This window comes from Rana temporaria, chromosome 9 (assembly GCF_905171775.1).
Source record: "Rana temporaria chromosome 9, aRanTem1.1, whole genome shotgun sequence".
In the NCBI taxonomy this organism is placed as follows: Eukaryota; Metazoa; Chordata; class Amphibia; order Anura; family Ranidae; genus Rana; species Rana temporaria.
Genome location: NC_053497.1, coordinates 42,447,267 through 42,474,974, shown reverse-complemented (window position 1 = coordinate 42,474,974; position 27,708 = coordinate 42,447,267). Strand labels below are relative to the sequence as shown.

At 44.6% G+C, this 27,708-nt stretch overlaps 1 protein-coding gene across 1 annotated transcript in view; it reads right to left on the bottom strand.

The window, feature by feature from the left end:
- Positions 1 to 1,893: 1,893 nt before the first annotated feature.
- SLC8A2 (solute carrier family 8 member A2) overlaps positions 1,894 to 27,708 on the bottom strand; it is a 278,940-nt gene continuing 253,125 nt past the window's right edge. Inside the window, exons 6-8 of the mRNA XM_040323283.1 lie at positions 13,127 to 13,226; positions 8,185 to 8,460; positions 1,894 to 2,570 (exon numbers count right to left, since the gene is read on the bottom strand). Coding sequence (XP_040179217.1) covers positions 2,194 to 2,570; positions 8,185 to 8,460; positions 13,127 to 13,226 — 753 coding nt within the window. The 3' untranslated portion in view covers positions 1,894 to 2,193. The remainder of the gene's footprint in view (positions 2,571 to 8,184; positions 8,461 to 13,126; positions 13,227 to 27,708) is intronic.

Genomic DNA, 27,708 nt, shown 5'->3' with positions numbered 1-27,708 from the left:
GAGAGGAACTAGCACCACTGCAGGGGCTTTGATCTCAGTTAAGTAATACATAATGGGCTAGTATGCTATGCTCCAGCCACTCACACCGCGATACCCGGAAGACACGCCGAGGCAACATGTCAGCTACCTCGGCGTGGACCAGGTAAGTTACCGATGCCTCGTTCTAAGGTACGTATTTCATAATAAGCTAGTATGCGGTGCTTTAACTTAAGGACACCCCAAATGTAGGTCGCAAACGCAGTGCAATTCATGGTGTGAACCGGTGTTTAGTCAGATTAGGCGACACGTCAGAATTTGTAACAGAAGTGATGTTCCATCAGCGCTCTCTTGCTACACCCCGCACTCGTCCACGGTAAGGATACAGTGGGAAGGTGGCAAGCGGACATCTTTTTACACCCACTGGAGTCTTGCATCTCACACTTACTTTTAACAGTAAACTCAGCTTATATAGTGAAATACAGTATTTTTGAAATCCGGCAGACTGTTTTGATGTTAATTTTTCAAAGCAGCCATGTTCTGTCAGATTAGCAAACCTGTGAGATCAGTAGGCTTGCTGCTGCTTTTAATATTCAACATTTAAACAGGATTTTTAAATACTGTATTTCACTATATAAACTGAGTTTACTGTTAAAAATAATCCGGTGGGTCTAACAAGATGTCCGCTTGCTGGCTTCTCACTGTATCCTTACGGTGGACGAGTGAGGGGGGGAAGCAAGATGGCGGCGGCGTAACGTCACTTCCATTACAAAATCTGATGGGTCGCCAAATCTGACAAAACACTGGCCCTTAAAGACTAAAATCTGCCAGCTGCCACCCCAGTCCAATAAGATTTTCTTTGGGCAGGAAAGTGCAAGGCTTGGTCCTAAACTCAGGTGGTAAAGTTGGGCTTCTAGAAAAAAGTGAAACTAATAGGCACAGAAAAGAAGGTTTTTCAGGGGGTAATAAGTAATAAAAGGATTTTGTAATGTCTACTGCAACGTTGAACGTTTACTTTTAAGCATTTAAATGGCATTTAGTTTTACTTTAAGATAAACTGATGAAAACACACAATACATATGTACATTTCCTCTACTTGAAAGTATCATTTTTATGTTAATTGGCCCTATGAATTTTGTGAGTGTACTCATTTTTAGGTAAAGAACGTTGGTTGAGTTTTTTGGATGTTTCTAATTGTATTGACTGAAGATTGAGCTACGAGTCTTTCAAGCAATTGTTTATTATGGATAGTGTTGGGGCTCATTCACTTCAGATGTGGTTCCACGCTTGTGTTATCCAATGCAGGAAAACTCTGCGGTACTTATAAATCCGTGTATTGTATTTCCGTAAAGCCTATTCACAGAAGAATAGTGCATTTTAAAGCTATTCTGCATGGTGTAGTTTAGGCTTCGTTGACCTGCAGTTCTCAATCATGTCAACTAGCGGCCTTCAAAAAATGCATTGGAATGCATCTAAAACCGATGGCAAGACTACTAAACATGTAGCACTCTTTCAATTTCAATTGCATTTGTGGTGAAAAAGCCTTAAATCTGTCAGATTGATTTTTGCATTATGGGAAATAGAAAAAAAAATCTACCTCGTAGAAATTTTATGACCAGAGCCTCTAAAAAATATTTGACGGTGGCATGTGATTTTAATCCTAGATATCTGCCAGAAAAAGAAATATTAATCTTGGTTTGCACTGACCTTCATCATCTATGGGAAAGATCAGTCAAACATTGATTTGGCTCAAAAATGGTTGCAGCACATACTATAGATGTACCATTTTGTTTTCTCAGGTAACAGATTGACTACCAACGGCTGCCCATAAATTATTGAAATTAGACAGTTCCTTTCCTCAGCAATCTAGGTACCAGCAGAGGCCTAACAGGCCAAGCGGAAAGCCCTTCCCCTTCCTTTTTATGTGTATATCTCTGTATTTCAGTTGTTTAGGAGTTCAGTTTGACGTCCAAATTCCTTCCAGTGTCAATTTGTTTTTGCAAATTGTGCTACTTGTCTAAAATGACACAAGATGGAGGATGAATAAGACCCAGATGAAAAAAAAAAATTACAAAAATAAATAAATTATCCCCATTTTTTTTTTTTTTTTGCCCTCAACTTCACCCTAATGTTACACCTCACGACCTAAGTGAGTGTCATCCCATGGAATGTTTGAGTCCTCAGTGGGAGAGCCCCTCGTTATATTGTCAATGACATTTAGAAGCCCTTGATATGGCAGTAGGCTTCCAAGCTTGAGAACAAGATGTAAAGGAACCAAAGGCCGATGAAAAGCATGGCAGTGAGGGTCTTGGAGAGACGAGTGCCCCCTAGCTCACCGCCTATACTGGGCCTGCGGCGGTACAAGAGGACACCGATGCTGATAAACGCGAAGATGGTAAAGAGTGTGACTGAGAAGGCCAAATTGCCGGCATCCACTATAAAGTCTTTGCCTTGGATGGCCCAGTAGATTGCAGCCACAGACCAGGCCACTCCGATGCCCAAGAAGACATTCACTGCATTGCTGCCTGTCACATTGCCGATACAAGCATCTGCGTACTGGTCCTGTTGGGCAGCCACCTTGCTGGCAAAAGTGTCTGCAAAAGAGAGATATAAAAGATATTTACATTATCTAGATTTCTACTTAGTGCATAGGAAACAAAGTGTGAAAAATATGAAGGCTGCCATTGTCGTCTTGGTACATGCTGATTTAGTGGTTTCAACTGTTTCTGATTCACTCACCAGGAACAAGTAATCATATCAGGACATCAGAAAACACATGGGGGCAGATCCTCAAAGAAATTACGCCGGCGTATCTGTTGATACGCCGCGTAATCTCAAATTTTGAGCGTCGTATCTTTGTTTTGGTATCCACCAAACAAGATACGACGGCATCTGTGTTAGATCCGACAGGCGTAGTACACCGTCAGGCCGTCGGATCTAAGATGCAATTTTCCGGCGGCCGCTGGGTGGCGTTCACGTCGTAATCCGCGTTGAGTATGCAAATTATCTATTTCCGACGATCCACGAACGTACGAGCGGCCGTCCCATTCTTATACGTTGTTTCCGTTCGGCTTTTTCCGGCGTATAGTTAAAGCTGCTATCTGGTGGCATACTCAATGTTAAGTATGGCCGTCGTTCCCGCGTATAATTTTGAAAATTTTACGTCGTTTGTGTAAGTCGTCCGTGAATGGGGCTGGACGCCATTTACGTTCATGTCGAAAACAATGACGTCCTTGCGATGTCATTTGGAGCAATGCACCCTGGGATTTTTGACGGACGGGGCATGCGCAGTTTGTTCGGCGCGGGGACGCGCTTCATTTAAATGAAACACGCCCCCTACTCGCCGCATTTGAATTCCGCGCCCTTGCGCCGCAAGAGATACACTACGCCGCCGTAACTTACGGCGCAAATTCTTTCAGGATTCAAAGATTTGCAAAGTAAGTTACAGCAGCGTAGCGTATCTCACATACGCTGCGCCCACGCAAATGTATGTGGATCTGCCCCATGGTTTGCTGTATGCTTCTTCCGATTGACTTAGAAAGTACTGTGGGCACTGGATCAGCATGCCTCCCCAACATTAGTAAATTGAGGGTGTCTTTAGTTAAGTGTGGCTGGTTCCTGTGGAAGAACTCTTCTCCAATATTTCCTATGATTGTCAGCTCCATCTAGTGGCCATAATGCAGCATTTTCCTGAAATACCTCAATCAGCAAACTACTGCATTATGGCCACTACATAGCGCTGACCATCATAAAAAATGCTATGACATTAGCACAGCAAGTTTTATGAAACGTACATATTTCATACTTTTTATTATTCACTATACACTTTGCAATCTCCACTAACTATGTAGTTTAAGACCCTGCCTTATTTGACAATATTTGAATGAATTGTGCAGGTTTGTCCTCATATTACTTGTACTATCAGAGTAGTATTAAAGATTTCCACATTCAATACACTGGAGTTGTTTTTTGATAAAAGTAGGGGAAGCCCTTCCCATGGTTGTTGGTTATTTGTCTAAAATACTGGGCATTTCATCCTGTGATCTCAGCCAAAGAGGAAGTTCAGCCAATCTAAATTCTCACCCTTTAGCAGAGATAATTTGAAGACATTCCTGGGCGCCTGACCGTGTTTCCAAGGGATCCTGAAGCAGTAGTTCATTCATGGTATTTCAGAGCTTCTGCTTCCTTTTACAAAAATAAGGGTGGAGGATTGGCAGGGTAGCAGGAGACTTTTTTTACACTATGATACTCTTTAATATGTCTCCTACTGGGTCACTTCACCTCTGATGGGTAATCATTTGGAGGAACACACTGGAGATAAAGATTAGTATCAGCCTAAGGGGCAAACAGCGCATTTTGACCTACCAGAAAAAAGGGGTCAGACATTTCTGGTGAGTTTACATTCACACCAGTGGCGGCCCGCCCATAGGGGGCGCTCGGGCGCCGCCCCTTCCCCCCCCCCCAAGCTGTGGAAGAAAAAAATTTTTTTTTTTTTAAAAAATGTCACTTTAAGAGTGACCAGGCGCCGGACATGCGGCGGTCTATGGGAAGCTTCCCAGCCTGCAATCAGCTGATCGCAGGCTGGGAAGCTGATTTGCCCGTGTTTAGGGCGTGTGCAGGGCGCAAGCTGTGCGCCCGCACACACTCCCACTTCATTTGATTTGCTAGCATGTCCGCTAGCTATCATGGGATTGGCAGGACCGGAGCAGAGGTCAGTGGGCGGATCGTCACATGACTTCCGGCGGCATCTCTCTGTAGCGTGTGGGGGCATTATTGAGGAGCGGCGCCAAGAAGGTAAGTGTTACTTCCCGGCTCCATCCCCCGCATCAGCACTCCCGAGTCCCGCCGCCGCTAGTACTGCCAGCCAGCTCCGCCACCACCAGCATAGCTGTGTTTGTGGCCAACCGTGAGCTCTCTTTCAGCAGCGGCACATTGAGATGGAGGTGGGAATTTCAAGCACGCACTGTGCTCCGGACTGGTGAGTGCTGTGGCGGCAGGACTCTGAGTGAACTGCGGGGGGAGGGGGGGGGCCCGCTGCTGGATTGTAGCTGAGAGCCAACGGCCAACACAAACACAGGTATGCGGTGCTGCGGGGGGAGAGGAGGGGGGGGGGGCGCTGCTGCTGGATTCCAGCAGCAGCCCCTCACCCCCGCAGCATACCTGTGTTTGTGTTGGCCGTTGGCTCTCAGCTACAATCCAGCAGCGGCCCCTCCCCCAGTTCACTTCGAGTCCTGCCGCCACAGCACTGATATTCACTCAGCTAATGGGATCTCTAAGGGGGGGGGGGCTGCTAATGTTAAGGGACTCACCCCCCAGCCCCCAGGCACTCATCCCACCATCCCTCCCCCAGGCACTCATCCCACCATCCCCCCCCCCGGGCACTCATCCCACCATCCCTCCCCCCAGGCACTCATCTCACCACCCCCCCCGGGCACTCATCCCACCATCCCCCCCGGGCACTCATCCCACCATCCCTCCCCCCATTCACTCATCCCACCATCCCCCCCCGGGCACTCATCCCACCATCCCCCCCCTGGGCACTCATCCCACCATCCCTCCCCCCAGGCACTCATCCCACCACCCCCCCCGGGCACTCATCCCACCATCCCTCCCCCAAGGCACTCATCCCACCATCCCCCCCCCCAGGCACTCATCCCACCATCCCCCCCGGGCACTCATCCCACCATCCCTCCCCCCAGGCACTCATCCCACCATCCCCCCCCGGGCACTCATCCCACCATCCCTCCCCCAGGCACTCATCCCACCACCCCCCCGGGCACTCATCCCACCATCCCTCTCCCCAGGCACTCATCCCACCATCCCCCCCCGGGCACTCATCCCACCATCCCTTCCCCCAGGCACTCATCCCACCATCCCTCCCCCCCAGTGGCGGTTCGTCCATAGAGGGCGCTGGAGCGCCGTCCCCTCTGGCTCTCACCGCCACTGAGTGAAATAACATAGATTCATGCATTGCACAAATCTATGTTATTTTCGCCGCTGACGCTTTTATTCAGATGGTCGGCGCTCAATGTCCGGCCATCTGAATAACGCCAGCTGGTTGGCTGTAGGAAAATGTCTATCAAAGCCAGCGGCTCTGATAGGCTTTCCCAATACAGCCCCCGGGTCCCGGAAGCTTATTCTCGGAGCGCACAGACTGTACGCCTCAGCCAATCAGGTTGGCCGGTTCTGGCTTCCAGTAACCTGATTGGCTGAGACGCCTGTCAGTCATCGAGGGCGGGAGAAGACATCGTGGGACGTGGATGCCTGACTCCAGTAAAGGTAAGTGCCGGGCGGAGGGGGAAGAAAGCAATTTACAGTGCACAGTGGCGACAATTGGCACAGCGGCGACCATTAAAGGGCACAGTGGTGACAATGTATGGCACAGTGGTGACAATGTATGGCACAGTGGCTGCGTTTAATGGCATGGCACAGTGGTGACAATGGATGGCACAGTGGCTGCGTTTAATGGCATGGCACAGTGGTGACAATGTATGGCACAGTGGTGATAATGTATGGCACAGTGGTGACAAAGGATGGCACAGTGGCTGCGTTTAATGGCATGGCACAGTGGTGACAATGTATGGCACAGTGGCTGCGTTTAATGGCATGGCACAGTGGTGACAATAGATGGCACAGTGACTGCGTTTAATGGCATGGCACAGTGGTGCAAATTGATGGCACAGTGACTGCATTTGATGGCATGGCACAGTGACTGCGTTTAATGGCATGGCACAGTGGTGCAAATTGATGGCACAGTGACTGCATTTGATGGCATGGCACAGTGACTGCGTTTAATGGCATGGAACAGTGGTGCAAATTGATGGCACAGTGGCTGCATTTGATGGCATGGCACAGTGGCTGCATTTGATGGCATGGCACAGTGGCTGCGTTTGATGGCATGTAACAGTGGCTGCGTTTGGGCACAGTGAGACTGCAATTTTTTTTTTCCTTTGCGCCCCCTCAAATATTTTGAGCACCAGCCGCCATTGATTCACACTTTTTGGAACAAGAGATGAATAAACAAGATTTTGAAAAAATCACAGTGTTGGGAATTTGTCACTTATGGACTTTTAATTAATTATTATACCTGTATCAACTTTTTTATGTATTTTCATTTTGAATTATGGTCGAATTCCATTGTTTATCATAAGTTAGCGCCTATTTTTTTGTTGTTTTTATACAGTACAGACCAAAAGTTTGGACACACCTTCTCATTCAAAGAGTTTTCTTTATTTTCATTACTATGAAAATTGTAGATTCACACTGAAGGCATGAAAACTATGAAGTAACACATGTGGAATTATACATAACAAAAAAGTGTGAAACAACTGAAAATATATTTCATATTCGAGGTTCTTCAAAGTAGCCACCTTTTGCAGCAGACACATCTCTAGAACTGGTAAGAGGAGACTGTGTGAATCAGGCCTTCATGGTAGAATATCTGCTAGGAAACCACTGCTAAAGAAAGGCAACAAGCAGAAGAGACTTGTTTGGGCTAAAGAACACAAGGAATGGACATTAGACCAGTGGAAATCTGTGCTTTGGTCTGATGAGTCCAAACTTGAGATCTTTGGTTCCAACCCCCGTGTCTTTGTGCGACGCAGAAAAGGTGAACGGATGGACTCTACATGCCTGGTTCCCACCGTGAAGCATGGAGGAGGAGGTGTGATGGTGTGGGGGTGCTTTGCTGGTGACACTGTTGGGGATTTATTTAAAATTGAAGGCATACTGAACCAGCATGGCTACCACAGCATCTTGCAGCGGCATGCTATTCCATCCGGTTTGCGTTTAGTTGGACCATCATTTATTTTTCAACAGGACAATGACCCCAAACACACCTCCAGGCTGTGTAATGGCTATTTGACCAAGAAGGAGAGTGATGGGGTGTTGCGCCAGGTGACTACCTCTTGAAGCTCATCAAGAGAATGCCAAGAGTGTGCCAAGCAGTAATCAAAGCAAAAGGTGGTTACTTTGAAGAACCTAGAATATGAAATATATTTTCAGTTGTTTCACACTTTTTTGTTATGTATAATTCCACATGTGTTAATTCATAGTTTTGATGCCTTCAGTGTGAATCTACAATTTTCATAGTCATGAAAATAAAGAAAACTCTTTGAATGAGAAGGTGTGTCCAAACTTTTGGTCTGTACTGTATATCCTTGCTCGACTTGTATCCCATCATTGTTTGTGGGAGATAGATTACTGTACCTGGGATGGATGTGCCAAGAGCCACAAATACCACAGCGGTAACCGAGTCCTTCAGTCCAACGGTGCAGCCAAAGTGTGAGGCCAGGTCCCCTATGACTGCAGTCAGCATCCCCACAATGATAATACAGACGAAGAAGCAGGCCCAGCCATTCCAGTATTCTGTGGGGGGCACAAAGGCAAAGAGCACTTTCCAGAACACAGTCAGGAAGTGCATGACGTAATCAAAACAAGATGGAAGCTTTTCTTCTCTGCCATCATCATCTTCTTCCTCGTCACCTGTGGAAAAGGGAAGCCAATTTAAGCAATGAAGTCTTTTACTCTGCTTCTCTGTAAAGTATGAAGCTGGAAGCAGGTGCACTCAGCAGGAATTTACAGTGTGGCTTTATTGCTATCAAAGCGTGGGCAGGGCGCAGCCCTACTTTCTCAAAACGTCTTGAGAAAGGTTTGCTGCATCCCACCAAAATGTTGACACCAATAAAACCACATTGGTGTGCACCTGTTACCGGCTTCATCTTCTACATACCTTCTTCATGTATTGCATGCAGGCCAGTATCCCTATAAGCATGTGCGGTAGACCACTTCTACACTACATGTAGTATCTCACAAAAGTGAGTACACCCCCACATTTCTGTAAATATTTTATTATACCTTTTCATGTGACAACACTGAAGAAATGACACTTTGCTACAATGTAAAGTAGTGAGTGTACAGCTTGTATAAGAGTGTAAATTTGCTGTCTCCTCCAAAATAACTCAACACACAGCCATTAATGTCTAAACCGCTGGCAAAAAAAGTACACCCCTAAGTGAAACTGTCCAAATTGGGTCCAATTAGCCATTTTCCATCCCCGGTGTCATGTGACTTGTTAGTGTTACAAGGTCTCAGGTGTGAATGGGGAGCAGGTGTGTTAAATTTGGTGTTATCGCTCTCACTCTCTCATACTGGTCACTGAACGTTCAACATGGCACCTCATGGCTAAGAACTCTGAGGATCTGAAAAAAATTGTTGCTCTACATAAAGATGGCCTAGGCTATAAGAAGATTACCAAGACCCTGGAACTGCGCTGCAGCAAGGTGGCCAACACCATACAGCTGTTTGACAGCACAGGTTCTACTCAGAACAGGCCTTTCCATGGTCGACCAAAGAAGTTGAGTGCATTTGCTCAGCGTCATATCCAGAGGTTGCCTTTGGGAAATAGATGTATGAGTGCTGCCAGCATTGCTGCAGAGGTTGAAGGGGTGAGGGGGCTCAGACCATTCATCTGTTGTCCCAGAAGGAAACCTCTTCTAAAGATGATGCACAAGAAAGCCCGCAAACAGTTTGCTGAAGACAAGCAGACTAAGGACATGGATTACTGGAACCATGTCCTGTGGTCTGATGAGACCAAGATAAACGTAGTTGGTTCAGATGGTGTCAAGCGTGTGTGGCGGCAACCAGGAGAGGAGTACAAAGACAAGTATGTCTTGCTTATAGTCAAGCATGGTGGTGGGAGTGTCATGGTCTGGGGCTGCATGAGTGCTGCCGTCACTGGGGAGCTACAGTTCATTGCGGGAACCATGAATGCCAACATGTACTGTGACATATTGAAGCAGAGCATGATCCCCTCCCGTTGGAGACTAAACCCTATTGAGTATCTGTTGGGCATCCTCAAAACGGAAGGTGGAGGAGCGAAAGGTCTCTAACATCCACCAGCTCCGTGATGTCGTCATGGAGGAGTGGAAGAGGACCTCAGTGGCAACCTGTAAAGCTCTGGTGAACTCCATGCCCAAGAGGTTTGAGGCAGTGCTGGAAAATAATGGTGGCCACACAAAATATTGACAATTTGGGCCCAATTTGGACAGTGTGTACTCACTTTTGTTGCCAGCAGTTTAGACATTATTGGCTGTGTGTTGAGTTTTTTTGAGGGAACAGCAAATGTACACTGTTATACAAGCTGTACACTCACTACTTTACATTGTAGCAAAGTGTAATTTCTTCAGTGTTGTCACATAAAAAGATATAATAATATATTTCCAAAAATTTGAGGGGTGTACTCACTTTTGTGAGATAATGTATATACAGGCTGTACTAAAATAATGCCAAAGTGTACATAATGCTTTTTTTAACTTGCATACAGGTAGGTCATTCATCGGTTACATGGTGGTAGAGTAACTCTTCTATTATAGTAACTCTTCTTTTTCATTGCAGGTATAATGGATTCCAAGCAGGAGCAATGTGCAGTCATTAAGTTCTTGACAAAGGTGGGGTTCAAGCTGTCCGACATCCACATAAGGCTACAGAATGTTGTTGGAGATGACACCATTGGCAAGAGCAATGTGCTTATATGGATGAGGAAGTTTACCCCTTTCGCTGCCATGTCCGTATATCGTACAGACCTGACAGCGGTGGGTTTACACACATTTACAGTGGATTTTGTGTAAATCTGACAATCAGACTCCTGCCTGTCAGGTGGAAGCAATGGGGCAGCTGCGCTACCGCCTGACTGCTTCCACACACATCCAGTAACGGTGCACCCACGCGCGCCACCGACAAATATCCCAGGCTGTGCTTGCCCTTTCTGCAGGACTGGGACCAACATAGCAGATGCCTTCGGGTAGGAGGGAGGGGGAACACATCCAAAAAGTTATAAATTGATTTGCATTTTAATGAGTGAGATAAGTATTTTATCCCCTATCAACCAACAAGTGACTCCCAGGTGTCTTCTATACAGGTAACAAGCTGAGATTAGGAGCACTTCCTATCTCAGCTTAGTACCTGTATAAAAGATATCTGTCCACAGAAGCAATTTCAATCAGATTCCAATCTCTCCACCATGTCCAAGAACAAAGAGCTGTCCAAGGATTTCAGGTACAAGATTGTAGACCTACACAAGGCTGGAATGGGCTACAAGACCATCGCCAAGCAGCTTGGTGAGAGGGTGACAACAGTTGGTGTGATTATTCGCAAATTGAATAAACACAAAATAACTGTCAATCTCTCTTGGTCTGGGACTCCATACAGGATCTCAGCTTGTAGAGTTTCAACGATCATGAGAACGGTGAGGAATCAGCCCAGAACTACTTGGAAGAGTCTTGTCGATCTCAAGGCAGCTGGGACCACAGTCACCAAGAAAACAATTGGTAATACACTATGCCATGAGGGACTGAAATCCTGCAGCATCCACAAGGTCCCCCTGCTCAAGAAAGCACATGTACAGGCCCATCTGAAGTTTGCTAATGAACATCTAAATGATTCAGAGGAGAACTGGGTGAAAGTGCTGTGAGACCAAAATTAAGCTCTTTGGCATCAACTCAACTCGCCCTGTTTGGAGGAGGAGAAGGAATGCCGCCTATGACCCCAAGAACCCATCCCCACTGTCAAACATGGAGGTGGAAACATTGTGCTTTTGAGTTGTTTTTCTGTTAAGGGGACAGGACAACTTCACTGCATCAAAAGGACGATGGAAGGGTCATGTACCGTAAAAACTTGGGTGAGAACCTCCATCCCTCAGCCAGGGCATTGAAAATGGGTCGTGGATGAGTATTCCAGCATGACAATGACCCAAAACACACGGCCAAAGCAGGCCATACACGGTCGAATTTCGAACAAATTTTCTTTTCAAAATCAGAAAGTTTTTTTTTGTGATCCGATGATGCCACCATTGATTTTTCGAAATTCGGCTGATCAAACCTTCATGTTGCCAACATGTTGGATTCCTCAAATTTGATTGCCGCACGAAAATCGGCTGTTGCTGCAGCCCACTAACGGTGCGAATTTCGTACGAAAATTCTTTGATACGATTTTCGAAAGAAAATTATTTCGAAATTTAAACCGTGTATAGCCACCTCAAGGCAACAAAGAAGTGAATCAAGAAGAAACACATTAAGGTCCTGGAGTGGCCTAGCCAGTCTCCAGACCTTAATCCCATAGAAAATATGTGGAGGGAGCTGAAGATTCGAGTTACCAAACATCAGCCTCAAAACCTCAATGACTTGGAGAGGATCTGCAAAGCGAAGTGGGACAAACTGAGATGTGTGCAAACCTGGTGGCCAACTACAAGAAACGTCTGACCTCTGTGATTGCCAACAAGGGTTTTTGCCACCAAGTACTAAGTCACGTTTTGCGACGGGGTCAAATACTTATATCACTCATTAAAATGGAAATCAATTTATAACTTTTTTGAAATGCGTTTTTCTTGAAATGTTTGTTGTTATTCTGTCTCTTACTTTTAAAATAAACCTATCATTAAAATTATAGACGGATCATTTATTTGTCAGTAGGCGACTGTACAAAATCAGCAGGGGGATCAAATACCTTTTTCCCTCACTGTATATATCAGCTATTAGGAGTAGTGCTCTTTGTGCTGCCCAGCTACCATTTTTAGTATCTCCATTCGTGTATAAACCCATGAAGTCATTGTACGTGTGTTCACATGTGGTGGATCAGTTTCAATAAAGTGATCAGTAATTGCTTCTCAAGGGGCCACATGGGAATACCTCAAATCAAACTCTGAGGCCTCGTACACACGACCGAGTTTCTCTGCAAAAACCAGCAAGAAACTTGCTGGGAGATATTTTTTTGCCGAGGAAACCGGTCGTGTGTACATTTTCCTCCAGGAAACTGTCGAGAAACTCGACGAGCCAAAAAGAAAGCATGTTCTCTATTTCCTTGACGGGATTGGAGAAAATTGGCTTGTCGAGTTTCTCGACGAGGAAAACGATGTGTTTCGCCCGTCGAGTTTCTCGGTCGTGTGTACGAGGCCTGATGGGGTCTCTTAAAACCTGAGATGTGCCAAAAAATGAAAAAACAGCTGTCTCGTTGTATTTTCCCTATTCCAGTCACAAGAGGGCAGCAAATCGCTTTGGCTCTTCTATGTAAGACTATCTTATTTTATAGTATCGGGCAGCCAACATAGTGCGCCACCTTGGGTTAACACCACAGGTCATAATGAGTTTTATTTCACCTGCACTGACAGTGATGGCTTCCATGAACTGTTCTCTCCAAGAATGAGTACCAATCACCAGGGCCAGGTTCGTTTTCTTTATAAGCTTGTCCACTGTGCTCTGTGGAGAGAAGGAACATCAATAAGTAGGGCATTGCAGACATCGTATAACATGATAATGATTAACTGAAGAAAGTGCAATAATCTGTAGAGTTCAATGTATTTTTTCGATTTCAGTTCTTTATATAATACATTTGAAACTGAAAAAGCAAGTGCCTTTACCAATGTGTAGTAAGAAGTCCGTACAAAGCCTTGTTCTTCACAATCAGTATTGAAAAAGAAAAACGTAAGAAAGGTAAGTAGTGCATGGTGATGGACTGACTGTTATATATAGGGAAAGTTAGTGTAAAGCCTCGTACACTTGACTGAGGAACTCGACGGGCGAAACACATCGTTTTCCTCTTCGAGTTCCTTGTTAGGCTGTCGAGGAACTCGACAAGGCAAGTTTCTCCATTCCCGTCGAGGAAATAGAGAACTTGCTCTCTTTTTGGCTCGTCGAGTTTCTCGACAGTTTCCTCAACGAAAATGTACACACGACCGGTTTCCTCGGCAAAAAAATATCTCCCAGCAAGTTTCTTGCTGTTTTTTGCCGAGAAACTCGTGTGTACGAGGCCAGAGGGTATCAGGAAGGGGTTTAAAGAGCTATGCCCTGTACACACGATTGGAATTTCCATCGGAAAAAACTCTGATTGATTTTTCTGACGGAATTCCGGTCAAGCTGTCTTGCATACACACTGTCACACCAAATTCCAACCATCCAAAACGCGGTGACGTACAACACTACGACGAGCCGAGAAAAATGAAGTTCAATGCTTCCGAGCATGTGTCGACTTGATTTTGAGCATGTGTGTTTTTTTCTCCGCCGGAGTTCCATACAGACGATCAGAATTTGCAATAGAATTTTTTTCATCAGAAAAAAAGAGAACATGTTCTCTTTCTAAGTCCGTCAGAATTTCTGATGGAAAAAATCTGATGGGGCATACACATGGTCAGAATATCCGATGAAAAAATTCCGTCTGACTTTTTTCAGTTAGGTTTACATAGAGGGTTAATGTTAGGGTTAAAGGGGGAATTAGTATAGGGGGTTACAAAAAGAGTGAGTTTTACGGGTACAGAGTGTATTAGTGTTAGGTATACAAGCAGGGTTCAATTTAAGGTTACGTGAAGGGTTGGAGTTAAAGTGATTGTAAACGATCCCCTGTAAAACAACCCATTCAGTTTAAAACAGAAATGAAAGGCAACATTTTTTGTATAGAAATAAAAAAAACATAAATTTTTCTCTTTTTTATAAGTGATCACGTTGCCTGTGTTCTCAGTTGCATACTGTAAAAGCTTGGGTGGTGGGGGGGGGGGGGGTCAGTACACAGTGAATGGCTGTGCAGCGGGGGCGTGTCAGGACAAGTCTGATCATTGGAGGAGAGCACACCGAGTTCCCAGTATAGCTAGAGAACTGACCAGGTGTGCTCTCATGCCTAGTGTGGCCAGTTTTTAATAAGAAAGCATAGGGACTGACAGGAACACCAGGGATTTCACGCAAAGGAAGCAATACAAAATAGAAGAGGATATTTTCTCATACAAGTACATGGCACAGCAGGCACAAATCAGGAATATGAAATGTTGGGGTAACAAATGCTTTAAGGTTACAAGCATATTCAGGGATACAGGTAGGGTTAGAGGTTAGGAAAATAGGGAAGGTCTGTGTTAGGATTACAATTGAGGGTTGTGTTAGGGCTACAGAGGGGGTAGATGTTAGGATTACAAACAGGGTTAGTGTTAGGGTTGCAGGAAGGGCTACTGTAGGGTTACAGAAAAGATCTAAATTAGGGGAACAAAAAGAGTTAGTCCTAGGGTTACAGAAAATTTGTGCTAGGGAGTGTTACAGTTAGGGTTACAGACACAATTAGTGTTCAGGTTACAGGGAGAGTTTTTGATATGGTTAAAGGGAAAGTTCATTTTAGAGCATCAAAGTGAAGGGTAAGGTTACAGAGAGTTAGTGTTAGGGTTACAGAGAGGGGTAGTGTTAGGGTTATAGGGAGAGATAATGTTAGGAATATAGAGAGGGGTAGGGTTAGGGTTATAGGGAGAGATAATGTTAGGATTATAGCGAGGGATAGTGTTAGAATTATAGGGAGAGTTAGTGTTAGGATTATAGAGAGGGGTAGTGTTATGCCGCGTACACACGATAATTTTTCGGCATAAAAAAAAACCAACGTTTTTAAAAACGTCATTTAAAATGATCGTGTGTGGGCTTCACATCGTTTTTCGGCTTCTGAAAAACGACAAAAATAAAATTCGAACATGCTGCATTTTTTCACATCGTTTTTTTAAATGTTGTTTTTCGTGTTGTTAAAAATGATCGTGTGTGGGCTAAAACGACGTTTTAAACCCGCGCATGCCCAGAAGCAAGTTATGAGACGGGAGCGCTCGTTCAGGTAAAACTACCATTCATAATGGAGTAAGCACATTCATCACGCTGTAACAGACAAAAAAGCACAAATCGTCTTTTACTAACAAGGAATCAGCTAAAAGCAGCCCAAAGGCGAATAGAACTTCCCCTTTAGAGTGCCATCGTATGTGGTGTTCGTCACCGCGCTTTGTTCATCATTTTTCAAAAACGATGGTGTATGGGCAACATCGTTTTTAATGATAAAGTTGGAAAAACTTTGATTTTTGGACATGTTGAAAAACAACGTTTTTTTTTTTCATGCCGAAAAATGATCGTGTGTACGCGGCATAAGGGTTACAGGGAGAGATAATGTTACTATTATAGAGAGGGGTAGTGTTAGGGTTATAGGGAGATATAGTGTTAGGATTATAGAGAGGGGTAGTGTTAGGGTTATAGGGAGAGATAACATTACTATTATAGAGAGGGGTAGTGTTAGGGTTATAGGGAGAGATAGTGTTAGGATTATAGAGAGGGGTAGTGTTAGGGTTATAGGGAGAGATAGTGTTAGGATTATAGAGAGGGGTAGTGTTAGGGTTATAGGGAGAGATAGTGTTAGGATTATAGAGAGGGGTAGGGAGAGATAATGTTACTATTATAGAGAGGGGTAGTGTTAGGGTTATAGGGAGAGATAGTGTTAGGATTATAGAGAGGGGTAGTGTTAGGGTCATAGGGAGAGATAATGATACTATTATAGAGAGGGGTAGTGTTAGGGTTATAGGGAGAGATAGTGTTAGGATTATAGAGATGGGTAGTGTTAGGGTTAAAGGGAGAGATAGTGTTGGTATTTTACAGAAAGAGTTGGTGTTAGGTTTATAGAGAGGGGGGGTAGTGTTAGATTTTTAGGGAGAGTTAGTGTTAGTAATATAGAGAGGGGTAGTGTTAGGGTTATAGGGAGAGTTAGTGTTAGGATTATAGAGAGGGGTAGTGTTGGGATTTACAGGAAGAGTTAGTGTTAGGGTTACAGGAAAGGATAGGGTTACAAAGAGAGTTCATCTTATGGGTAGAGAGGGAGATAATGTTGGGGGGTGACAGAGAGGATTAGAGTTAATGTTACTGAGGGAGTTAGGGTTACAGGGAGAGACAGTTTTAGGGTTACAGGGCTCCAAGAGGGTTAGTGTTACAGAGAGCGCTAGTATTAGGTTTCTAAGGGGGTTAATGTTAGGGTTAAAGAGAGTTAGTGTTAGGGTTACAAAAAGAGTGAGTTTTACGGGTACAGAGTGTATTAGTGTTAGGTATACAAGCAGGGTTCAATTTCTTATATTGTTTTATTTCTTGATCTATATATATATATATATATATATAGGTGTGTTGCAACAAGTATTATTTTCCTTAAAAGTCATTATAGAGTTAAAAAACCTTCAGGAGTGATAAGTGAAAACAGCTGTTACTCCTCACTCCTTCCGGCCCCCTTCACTGAAGAAGCACAATGGCGAATGAGTGTAAAATGAAAGCCACGAGGTCAAGAACAGACGTCACAAGAAGAAAACCATATATGGACTAAGCGAATCAGTTGTGCTCATATTAATGATGTCATTCTGTCTATAAAGCTGTGGTAACAATAAAAGTTCCTCCTCTTTTGCGGTGGGACATTGAAAGAAGCAGACTGTTTCTCTTCATCTGCATGCTTTCACAATTTGGATCAGAGGCAGTTTTAGGTTGCCCTGGAGTTGTGCCAGGGGCCTATCCTTATCACTAGGAGCAGACAATTGCTTGGCAGGAGGGATTCCCCTGTCAGCAGTGTCTGTGTTGATGGGGGAATCGTGCAAATTTCTTTCCTTAATTCCGCACCGTCTATTGCCTGCCTTAGGCAGGTTAGTACAACTTGCCTAAAGTCTGGTACACACTATGAATTCATTTTTTTTTTCAACTCAGCGGGTTGAACGAAAAAATTGCAAAGTACAGCGATCTCACCTACAGTGATCTCCCCTGCTGAGCTGCTGTGTTCTGACGGGGGATGACCCTCCAATTAGCGCTCTCTGCCATTGGCTGAGAGCACTGATCCGGAGTTGGTCAGCTGCTGGTTTTCCAGCATTCTTGTCCTATAGAAGCCTACCGAACAGCCAGCTTCTGTCGGACAGAGTGACATACCATGTTTCCCCCAAAAAAAGCCCGGGTCTTATATTAATTTTGGCAACAAAAGACAAAGTAGGGCTTATTTTCGGGGTAGGTCTTACCATGTAATGTGCTGTCTTCTCTCCCTCTCTCTCTCCCTGCGTGACAGGAATCATTGTAATGGAGGTGAACCTCAATGGGGTTCAGGCTGCTGTTCCAAAATTATTTGTGTGGAGATGCGTGCACGCAGGAGCAAACACCCTGGACATCTGTACAGTACAGTTACGTCCTTATCTCTGATTTATTACAGGCAGTGCCAAGCTCTTTTACACACAGCACGATAAAGCATAAAGCCTCGTACACACGATCGAACTTCAAACAAACTTTTCCTTGGATTTTTGTCCGAAGGGAGTTGGCCAGGCACACCCATAGCATACACACGCTAGGACTTTTCTGCAAACTTTCCTAAAACTTTCCCAACATTACGTGTTTTTTCTGCTCTTTTCTGCTCTTTACCGCCACCCTTTGGTCAACTTCTGCTATGGTTGATTGATTTTAACATTGGTTCTGAGCATGCGTATTTGTACTTTGTACAAAAGTCCGATGGCTTGCTGTACACATGGTCGGACTAGGCACCATCAGACTTTTGTTGCCGAAAAGTTTGTCCGTTTGCAAAGCGAATTTTTGTCAGACGAAAACCGAAAAAAGTTTGTCCGATGGAGCGTACACACAGTCTGATTTTTTTGAAAACGTGCTCATTTTGAAGTTTGTTGGCAAAAAGTCCGACCGTGTGTACGGGCCTTTAGTCACTATTATGTTAATGTGAGTCTAAAAAGGCACATCTGATTGACTGGAGCTTGTTTGTCACTCATTTTCTCATTCTTCCAATGCGTGGGTAGTAGGGGGTAGGCTCCATCTTTGGCTTCAGTCATCTTGATGGGAGGGGGTGTTACTAGAGACCATTTTGAGTAAGGACTTTACTAAAGCAGTTTATATATACAAAGTAGAATATAGACTTATAGTATAGTAAAGATGCATAGAAACATGTAAACACATAAGAAAATAGGCATTTTTATAATTATCACATTCCTTCACATCCCCAGTGTGAACCAAGTTTAAAATGCTTGTAAAATCCTATAATACACTCTATTACTGTAGTATATAATGTACAATGTGTGTATTTATTAGGGTTGTCCCCAAATGCAGCCATGTCCCCCACATATGCAGCCATGTCCCCCACATATGCAGCCATGTCCCCACATATGCAGCCATGTCCCCCATAGATGCAGCCATGTCCCCCACAGATGCAGCCATGTCCCCCACATATGCAGCCATGTCCCCCACATATGCAGCCATGTCCCCACATATGCAGCCATGTCCCCACATATGCAGCCATGTCCCCCATAGATGCAGCCATGTCCCCCACAGATGCAGCCATGTCCCCCACATATGCAGCCATGTCCCCCACATATGCAGCCATGTCCCCACATATGCAGCCATGTCCCCACATATGCAGCCATGTCCCCACATATGCAGCCATGTCCCCCACATATGCAGCCATGTCCCCCACATATGCAGCCATGTCCCCCATATATGCAGCCATGTCCCCCACATATGCAGCCATGTCCCCCACATATGCAGCCATGTCCCCCACATATGCAGCCATGTCTCCCCATACCTAGATGCCGCCGCCTAGTTAATCAGCATGCGGGGAACATTACAGCTTCCATTTGAATAGCTGTCTGTTCCCCGCCGCACCGCGTATAGACACTCCCCCTTGCTCGGGATTGGATGGGTGATCTGTCTATCAAAGTGCAGAACACCCGTCCAATCCCGAGCAAGAGGGAGTGTCTATACGCGGCGCGGCGGGGAACAGACAGCTATTCAAATGAAAGCTGTAATGTTCCCCGCACGCTGATTAACTAGGCGGCGGGGGGCGTTGCAGTATGCGGCGGCATTGCGGTGGCGGCGGGACGGCGACGGCGGGACGGCGACGGCGGGGGGTAGTATCGGATCTGGCATCTGGCATCGGATCTGGCATCTGGCAGTACTCCCGCAAATGCTCAGTATCGGTCCCGATACCGATACTGGTATCGGTATCGGGACAACCCTAGTATTTATGTAATATAATTGTGGCAAATACCTTTGTTATAGCGCCGCTCTACGCTTCTCTGACCCGCTGGAGCTCTCTTCCCTTCAATTATATTACAGAAACACACACATTGTACATTATATACTACTGTAATTGAGTGGATTATAGGATTTTACAAGCATTTTAGTTCAGGGCTTATTTTCGGGGTAGGGCTTATATTGCATCCCTCTTGGAAAATAGCGCTAGGTTTTATTTTCAGGGTAGGTCTTATTTTCGGGGAAACACAGAATAGACGGGCCGAATGCCGGGAATTATTATTTTTTGATCCGGCCGATGTCTTCCGACATTTGCCCCGTGTGTAATCAACTTGGTACATTTAGCCTATCCATTAACGGTTCGAATCTCAGCAGGTTCCTTCTAAACCCGCTGAGATTCGAACCATGTATGGCCGGCCTCCGTGTTGAAGACCTTAGGGTAGGACATCATGATGGCTGAGACCTCCAGCACTGAATGCTTATATGCTGCTCTCTCATCAAGCTGATCTACTGAAGCTGTCTGCCATATCACAGCCTGTGCATGAATATTAACAGAGAAGATTAACAAAATATAATTAAAGCCATAAAATACATTAGTCACAGCCAGTAGCTATTTTACACAGCCTTAATTGCTGCGAATTATGACAGTTTATTGGAAAGATGATCCATGTTCATGAATCCTATATTAGAGTAAAATACATTGATAAAACCTTCTAAACCTTTCCAGTCTTTGATGGGATTTACTTCATCAGATAAGATCATTGCTGTTCATTCTGTCTTATCTCTCTTATCTTCTTCAAGGATACATTTTTGGAAAAAGGGGGGGGAGGTGAACAGCATACTTATGTCCTGAATATTTAATATTGATAGATGTTACGCTACATGGTACAATTCGATTTTGCTTTTAAATTGGACTAGAAATTGTTATTCAAATAGAGTAATCTACATTGTGTATTCAGCTTTATAAAGAGCGATAGGTGCGAAAAATCCTCCACTGTGCATGCAGAGTATGACTGCGATCTACACGCCGCTAATTCATTTTGCCATTCAGAGCATTTAAAGCCCAATTCTATTTGATAGTCATGTGATCTGCAATGTCAGCATTATTTTTCTTCCCCTGTCAGTGTAAGGATGAAGATGAATCACAATTCTCTGTCTCTCTGGAGCCTTTGTTAGAATAGAGAGACGGGAATGGTAGCTATTATGCCGCGTACACACGATCGGACATTCCGACAACAAAACCGTGGATTTTTTTCTGACGCAATGTTCGCTCAAACCTTTGTGCCTTGAACCCCCAGCTGTAATCTGACTGATGTGAGTGTTTACTAAAGAGAAAATTGAAATGTGATATAAATTGAGAATCATGATTCAAACCATTCACCTAAATTAGACCCCACATATTCAGCCACAGGATCATTATTCAAAATCAAGGGGCCCTGTGCAGCCTTACTTATGGGGCCCACTGTGCAGTTTAACAGCAGCACTGACTTTATCCGTCTACACTTTAAAAATAAAAAAAAGTCCCTTCTTTGCTCCTGGGCCCTTCTGTAGACCCAATTGGGCCCAGAGAAATGTAATTCAAGCCCTGGTAAGCAAGTAGGAGTGGAGGTGTGATCTAGTATTATCCATTTATTCATTTAGGCAATAGTGAACAATAAAGCTTCCCCGGGTCCCCCTATTTAGCTGCTGGAGCCTGGGCCCAGTACAACAGGACCGGCTGTACTGCCTTATCACCAACCCTGTTCAGCCTTAGGGTGTCACCAGATCACAGCCTGGTGCCCCCAGTCAGAATTCCCGGCACCGTGGAGAGGAGGGGGAGAGTAGCGGGGCTTCATTCGCCCACATTGCTGGACCGTGGGACAGGTGTCCGGGTCCGATTATTAAAAGACTTTTATATGGGTGGTCTTGTCAATATTCTGATCGCACAGGTTCCTGGAAAGTATGGCTCTTAAAATGGTGGGCTCTGTAGCGATTATCAGTTGGGTCCTGGAAACATCAAGCAAGTGAACATATTCGCCAGCACACCATGGATCAACACTTTCGTCCAAAGGTTTCTTTTAGTTAGAAAGGTCACATCACAAAAATAGGTGCAACGTTTCGGAGGCGCGCAGGGCCCCTTCGTCAGGTATGTAATGAATGCCTGACGAAAGGGCCCTGCGCGGCTCCGAAACGTTGCACCTATATTTTTTATGTGAACTTTCTAAATAAAAAAACCTTTGGACGAAAGTGCTGATCCATGGTGTGCTGGCGAATATGTTCACTTTTTTTATATGGGTGGAACTCCACTTTAATAAAAAGTAATGGAAATGAGAAATGTATTTAATCATCCATCGCCTTCAAATTTTCTCATCACCATGGTTGAAAACAAACTTCTATTTGACCCCACTAAACATTGGAAAACGAAATTAACGTTCTTAAACCAAAAACATTTTGACCAGGATTTTACTATTTTTTTATTACCAGAATTATACTCACTTTTTTCAGCATTGAAACAATAATTGTCATCTGAAATTCTACAAGTGTATGGCCAGCATAATCTTAAAGCACTTTTAGGCTCACAGGGGTTGATTTACTAAAATCTGGTGCTACTGTGCATAGAAACCAATCAGCTTCCAGGTTTTATTGTCAAAGCTTAATTGAGCATACTTAAGTTAGAAGCTGATTGGCTACCATGTACAGATGCACCAGATTTTGCACTCTCCAGTTTTAGTAAATTAACCCCACAGTGTCAGTATATTGGAAGCAAATGGCAGGGGAACTACAGATCAAGGATGAGATAATAAATCATGAATTTATTGTCCCCTGGTGCCTGCATAAAGAGAAACTGTCACCCAAAATCTATACGGTGACGTGAGGGATATGTCGGTCACTTGTTATCAAGTTCGGTAATACAAAGTAAGACGTAAAAAAAGAACCCAAATAATGAAAAATTATTTAAAAATCCCCCACATGTACACAACATCCACACACAGGCTGTTAAGGCGCACAAATTTACAGAAATGCCTATTTCACTACATATTATGTACTCCCACACCGCAGAGGTAGAGGAATAAAAAAAAAAATTACAGTAACTCTGATGAGTTGTAAAGGTTTTTAAGGCATCACCAACTTACATTTTTGCGTATTTGTGAATTTTTTGGGCCCATCTTTCATAATTAAAAGCTCAAAATTGAGTTTTGAACAACAGTTGCATACAAAATCACAAATACTATGTCTGGCCATTCTACAAAATGTGTTATTATTATATTATATGAATATATTATTATTCTAAATGCCAAACATGGAAAAATTGGTCGAGCAACAAAAAGGTTAAAAAACATTGAAAAAATGGATATCCATGGAGACAATAATTCCCTGTGTGTATGATATCATAGTGTCTGAGCACAAATGACCAGCGCAGTCCTGTAAATTATATATTTCAAGACAGCTATGAAGAAACTGTCTACATCTGTGTCTGACTTTATAACCCAAACTATTACCGTTCTTCATTGCCGATATAAAAGATAAAAAGAATACGTTTTTGCAAACAAAAACAGCCCAGCAACTGACACCCGTATAAATAAAGTATATATAAAGCCAAACTTCCTGTTTCATTTTAGATATCACTGTCTGTTTTTTGTTGTTTTTTTTTGTTTGTTTGCTTTTTACCATTTGTGTCCCATTGGGGAGATTTCCATTAATTTCCTGTCCTGTAGACTCAAGTCAGAGGAAATCTCTCCAAAGTGAGGAAAATACCCCGTCGGTCAGTTGTCACTGGAACAAGTGCCCCAGTGGAGCATTCCCCCTCTATTCTTGTTCTAGTGACAACTAAAAATTGTGGATTTTCTCTATAATCACAGGGCCAGATTCAGGTAGAATAGCGGCGACGTAACGTATCGCATTTACGTTACACCGCCGCAAGTTTTACGGGCAAGTGCTTGATTCACAAAGCACTTGTCTGTAAAGTTGCGGCGGCGTATCGTAAATCCCTCCGGCGCAAGCCCGCCTAATTCAAATGGGGCGTGGATCATTTAAATTGGGCGCGTTCCCGCGCCGAACGTACTGCGCATGTTCCGTTTTGAAATTTCCCGCCATGCTTTGCGCGAAATGGCGTCGCACCGACGTCATTTTTTGAACGTCGATGTGAGTTACGTCCTTTCCTATTCACGGACGATTTACGCAAAAAAAAAAAAATTTTATTTGACGCGGGAACGACGGCCATACTTTAACATGGAAAGTCTAAAGATAGGCCAAGAAATAGCAGCTTTAACTATACGCCGGGAAAAGCCGACTAGCGACGACGTAAGAGAATGCGACGCCCGCGCGTACCTTCGTGAATTGCCGTAAAAAGCTAATTAGCATACCCGACGCGGAAAACAACGCAAACTCCACCCAGCGGGCGCCGAAGTATTACACCTACGATCCGAAGGCATACGAAACCGTACGCCTGTCGGATCGATGCCAAAAGCCGTCGTATCTTGGTTTGAGGATTCAAACTAAAGATACGACGCAGCAAATTTTAAAATACGCTGGAGTATCAGTAGATACTCTGGCGTATTTCTTCTGTGAATCTGGCCCACAGTTTTCACCAGGGCAAAAGAGAGAATAAGGGGATTATTTACGAAAAGGCAAATCCTCTTTGCACTACAAGTGCACTTGGAATTGCAGTCGCTGTAGATCCGAGGGTGACATGCAAGGAAAATAAAAAACAGCATTTTAGCTTGCACATGATTGGATGATAAAATCAGCAGAGCTTCCCCGCATTTCAGATCTACCCCTCAGACCTACAGCGACTGCACTTCCAAGTGCACTTTGCACTTGTAGTTTGCACTTGTAGTGCAAAGTGGATTTGCCTTTCGTAAATAACCCCCTAAATCTCCTTAACCCGGGAAACAGACAGCAATAAGAAAACAAATTATTACCGTTTCTTATACCTTAATACTCAAAAACTAAAAAAGAAATGTGGGCTTCAGATACACTTAAAGGCCCCGGATTCACAAAGACTTACGCCGACGTATCTAATGATTGTTTTTTTTTTTCTGAATTTCGCACTTCCTGTTCCTCCTCAGTAAGCTTGCCCCTGTTTCATCACATACCCATCACAGTTTGCTCCGGAAGTGACGTTCCGCTGAAAAATTTAGCACTGCGCATGCCATATGCCTTCCAACACTTTTACGACAAAATAGCACACTAAAACCGTGATGGGTAGCGTTGCATACCACGTTTTTATGTGAGTATAACCATTGCTGTTTTTACCTCTATTAAAAAAAAATTGGTAATGCACAAGGTCGGTGCCCCCTCCCTTTTTTCTTATGTCTCCTCCAGCAGGACTGGACCTAGGCCTCATTTTCACGAAGCTCTCCAGCCACCTACTGGGCACACCTCTCCAGGGATTGGCCAGACTTCCCATAAATATTCAGGCTGCTCACCCTGTTCTTTCTCCCACTATAACTCTAGAATCCTCTAGAATACAGGGGGAAGCAATCAGAACAGCAGAACCGCTTGGCGACCAGCCCCCGCCATTATACTGTGGCAGGTTGGCACAGCAGCGCGAATCACCCTTCAAGAGCAATAGAGCGACACCAGAGCCAATGTGCGTGGCTGGTGGCGACAAAGAGCCAGAACAGGGATCTGTCAATGTACTACTACTGTACCTACTGTTCATGAAATTTGACTGACCACACACACTATTTGATGTGATTTGAAGGGTGTGTGTGTGGGGGGAGGGGTTTTGGGGGGTCGTGGTTGAGTTCAAGCACTTATTGTTTGAGAAAAAAAGCCCTGCATATGGGAATGATAATGTGATGAAACACATCTCTTCCCTTCATTGCGCTGCCTTCTTGTGGCTGTATCATATCTAATTAATGTGTAGCTCTAACCTTCAGAACACTAGTTTATTCACAGGAAATGTTAGCTCTTAGATTATAGACAGATAGGTCATACCTTAAAAGGAGTTGTAAACCAGAAGGTTTTTATCTCAATGCATTCTATGCATTAAGATAAAAAACCTTCGGATGCGGAGGACGTGACGTGAGTGAGGTGGGAGGTGCCGGACGGCTCCATGGCGGCAGGAGACACACGCCGCTCCAAGGCTCCGTCAGCACCGCTCGTGGCCCCGCTGTTTACAGCGTGAGAGGCTGGGATCTGCGAGGAGCGAGCGGATGCCTCATCCCTGCCCGGGTGCAGACATACTCAGGGGGTCTTTACCTGAGAGGCGCCGGTGAATGGGCTCCCACTGGACACGCGCCGGAGGATCGGAGGCTGCCGTGAGCTCAGCGCTGGGGGTCAGCAGTCGTGCTGGGTTTGCAGAGGTCCATCGGAGATGCGTCGCCGGGGAGCAGCCCAGGAGGAAAATCAAAGGGACTGGTGAGGCGCTCAGTAGAGCCGAGTCTGAGCAGGTCCCCCACCCCCCCCCGTGACCCCCCCGAGACCCCCCCTCCCGTTTGTTACAATACTGCTCTCTAGAAGTTCCTACATATGTACATCATAAGGCGCCCTTTTGTGTAAAATTGGAGAATAACTATCATACCACTGGATTTGAATTCTGTGTCTGCTGCATATGAAAGGAATATGAGAACAAAACGTAATCGAACACATAATTAAATATATAACTCATACTGGGACAAGGTGAAGTAATTGAAGGATAATCTGAGGGGAATGATATCTGGTCTAATTGAGCTCCCCACCTGTTGCAATATCTCTACACTACCTGCTCTGCCTGGGACATATGTATGAGTTCTGGCCCCTGTCCCTACTGCCTGTACTGGCCTTACTGAACCGCTCTGACGAGCCCGGGTGGGCCTGTGGAGTTAAACAGGAGGGAAACCTAGGGAGATCTTAACTTAAAACTCCCCGTCCGTGACCTGCCTAAATTGCCCGGCTTATAGCGGAACTAACGACAACCTCGAGGGCCTGGGCATTGAAGCGGTCAAAAATATATTATTTTCTCCGGACTGTACTGGTACAAAACGCATACGTGAATGTGAGAAGCTGGTAAAATCCCAGTTTTGATGATTGGGGAATAGGGGAAAGAACATTTAGACCCTTCCTGACACAAAGTGTCTACCTTGTTGGCCGGAACAATTAGGACGTACTGGGCGGATGCAACACAAGAGAAATTTCGGTAAATACACTGAAAGTTTTCACCTTATAAGAAGAAAAGCCGGTAGTCCAAGTAACTCTGCCTACAGCAGTAAACGTCTTCTCTCGTGTTGACCAGCCCTTTACCTCCTCCTTTCAGTTCGGGGCTCTCGCCTTCCTGTGGCCCTCTCTATATTAAAATATCTATTCTTCCAGGGCATGAGAAGTAGTTAAGGGAAGATAGGAGCATCCATAGGTGAAGAAAATTGTGAGCCGAAAAGGGTGCTAATTACATAAAAAAAAAAAAAAAAAATCCACTTTCAAACTGGGGAAGAGAATTCGACCCTCTAATAAAATGAATAGATCAACGAGGGGTGGTACTACAAAACCAACCAAGAATAACTCGGGGAATAGCTCCATACAGCAATATATGACGCAGGAAGGGAGCCTTAAAAGCCCAGGACTCGCAAAAAAAACTGAAAAGAAGAAAACTGAAAAAAAAAAAGATGTAGGAACAGGTAGTGTGGAGAGCTCTAGAGGTGAAACGACACTAGAAAGCGAGCAAGAGCAAGAGCAAAATAATGCAGAGGAACTAGCCCAAGATACACAGCCCCTCACAAAGGCAGAGATGAACGCAATGCTGTTGAGGATGGAAAATGTCATGGAAAATATCATAAGGACAGAAATTAACAAGGTAAGAATAGACCTTGGAGGGCTTCGTGAAAGAGTGGTAGAGACGGAAAAGAGAATAGAGGAGCAGGACCAGGAAATAAACTCCTTGAAAAAGCAAGTAAAGGCTCTGACTGAAAATCAGAGATTGGCGGCATATAGGATCGAGGACCAGGAGAACCGCAACAGG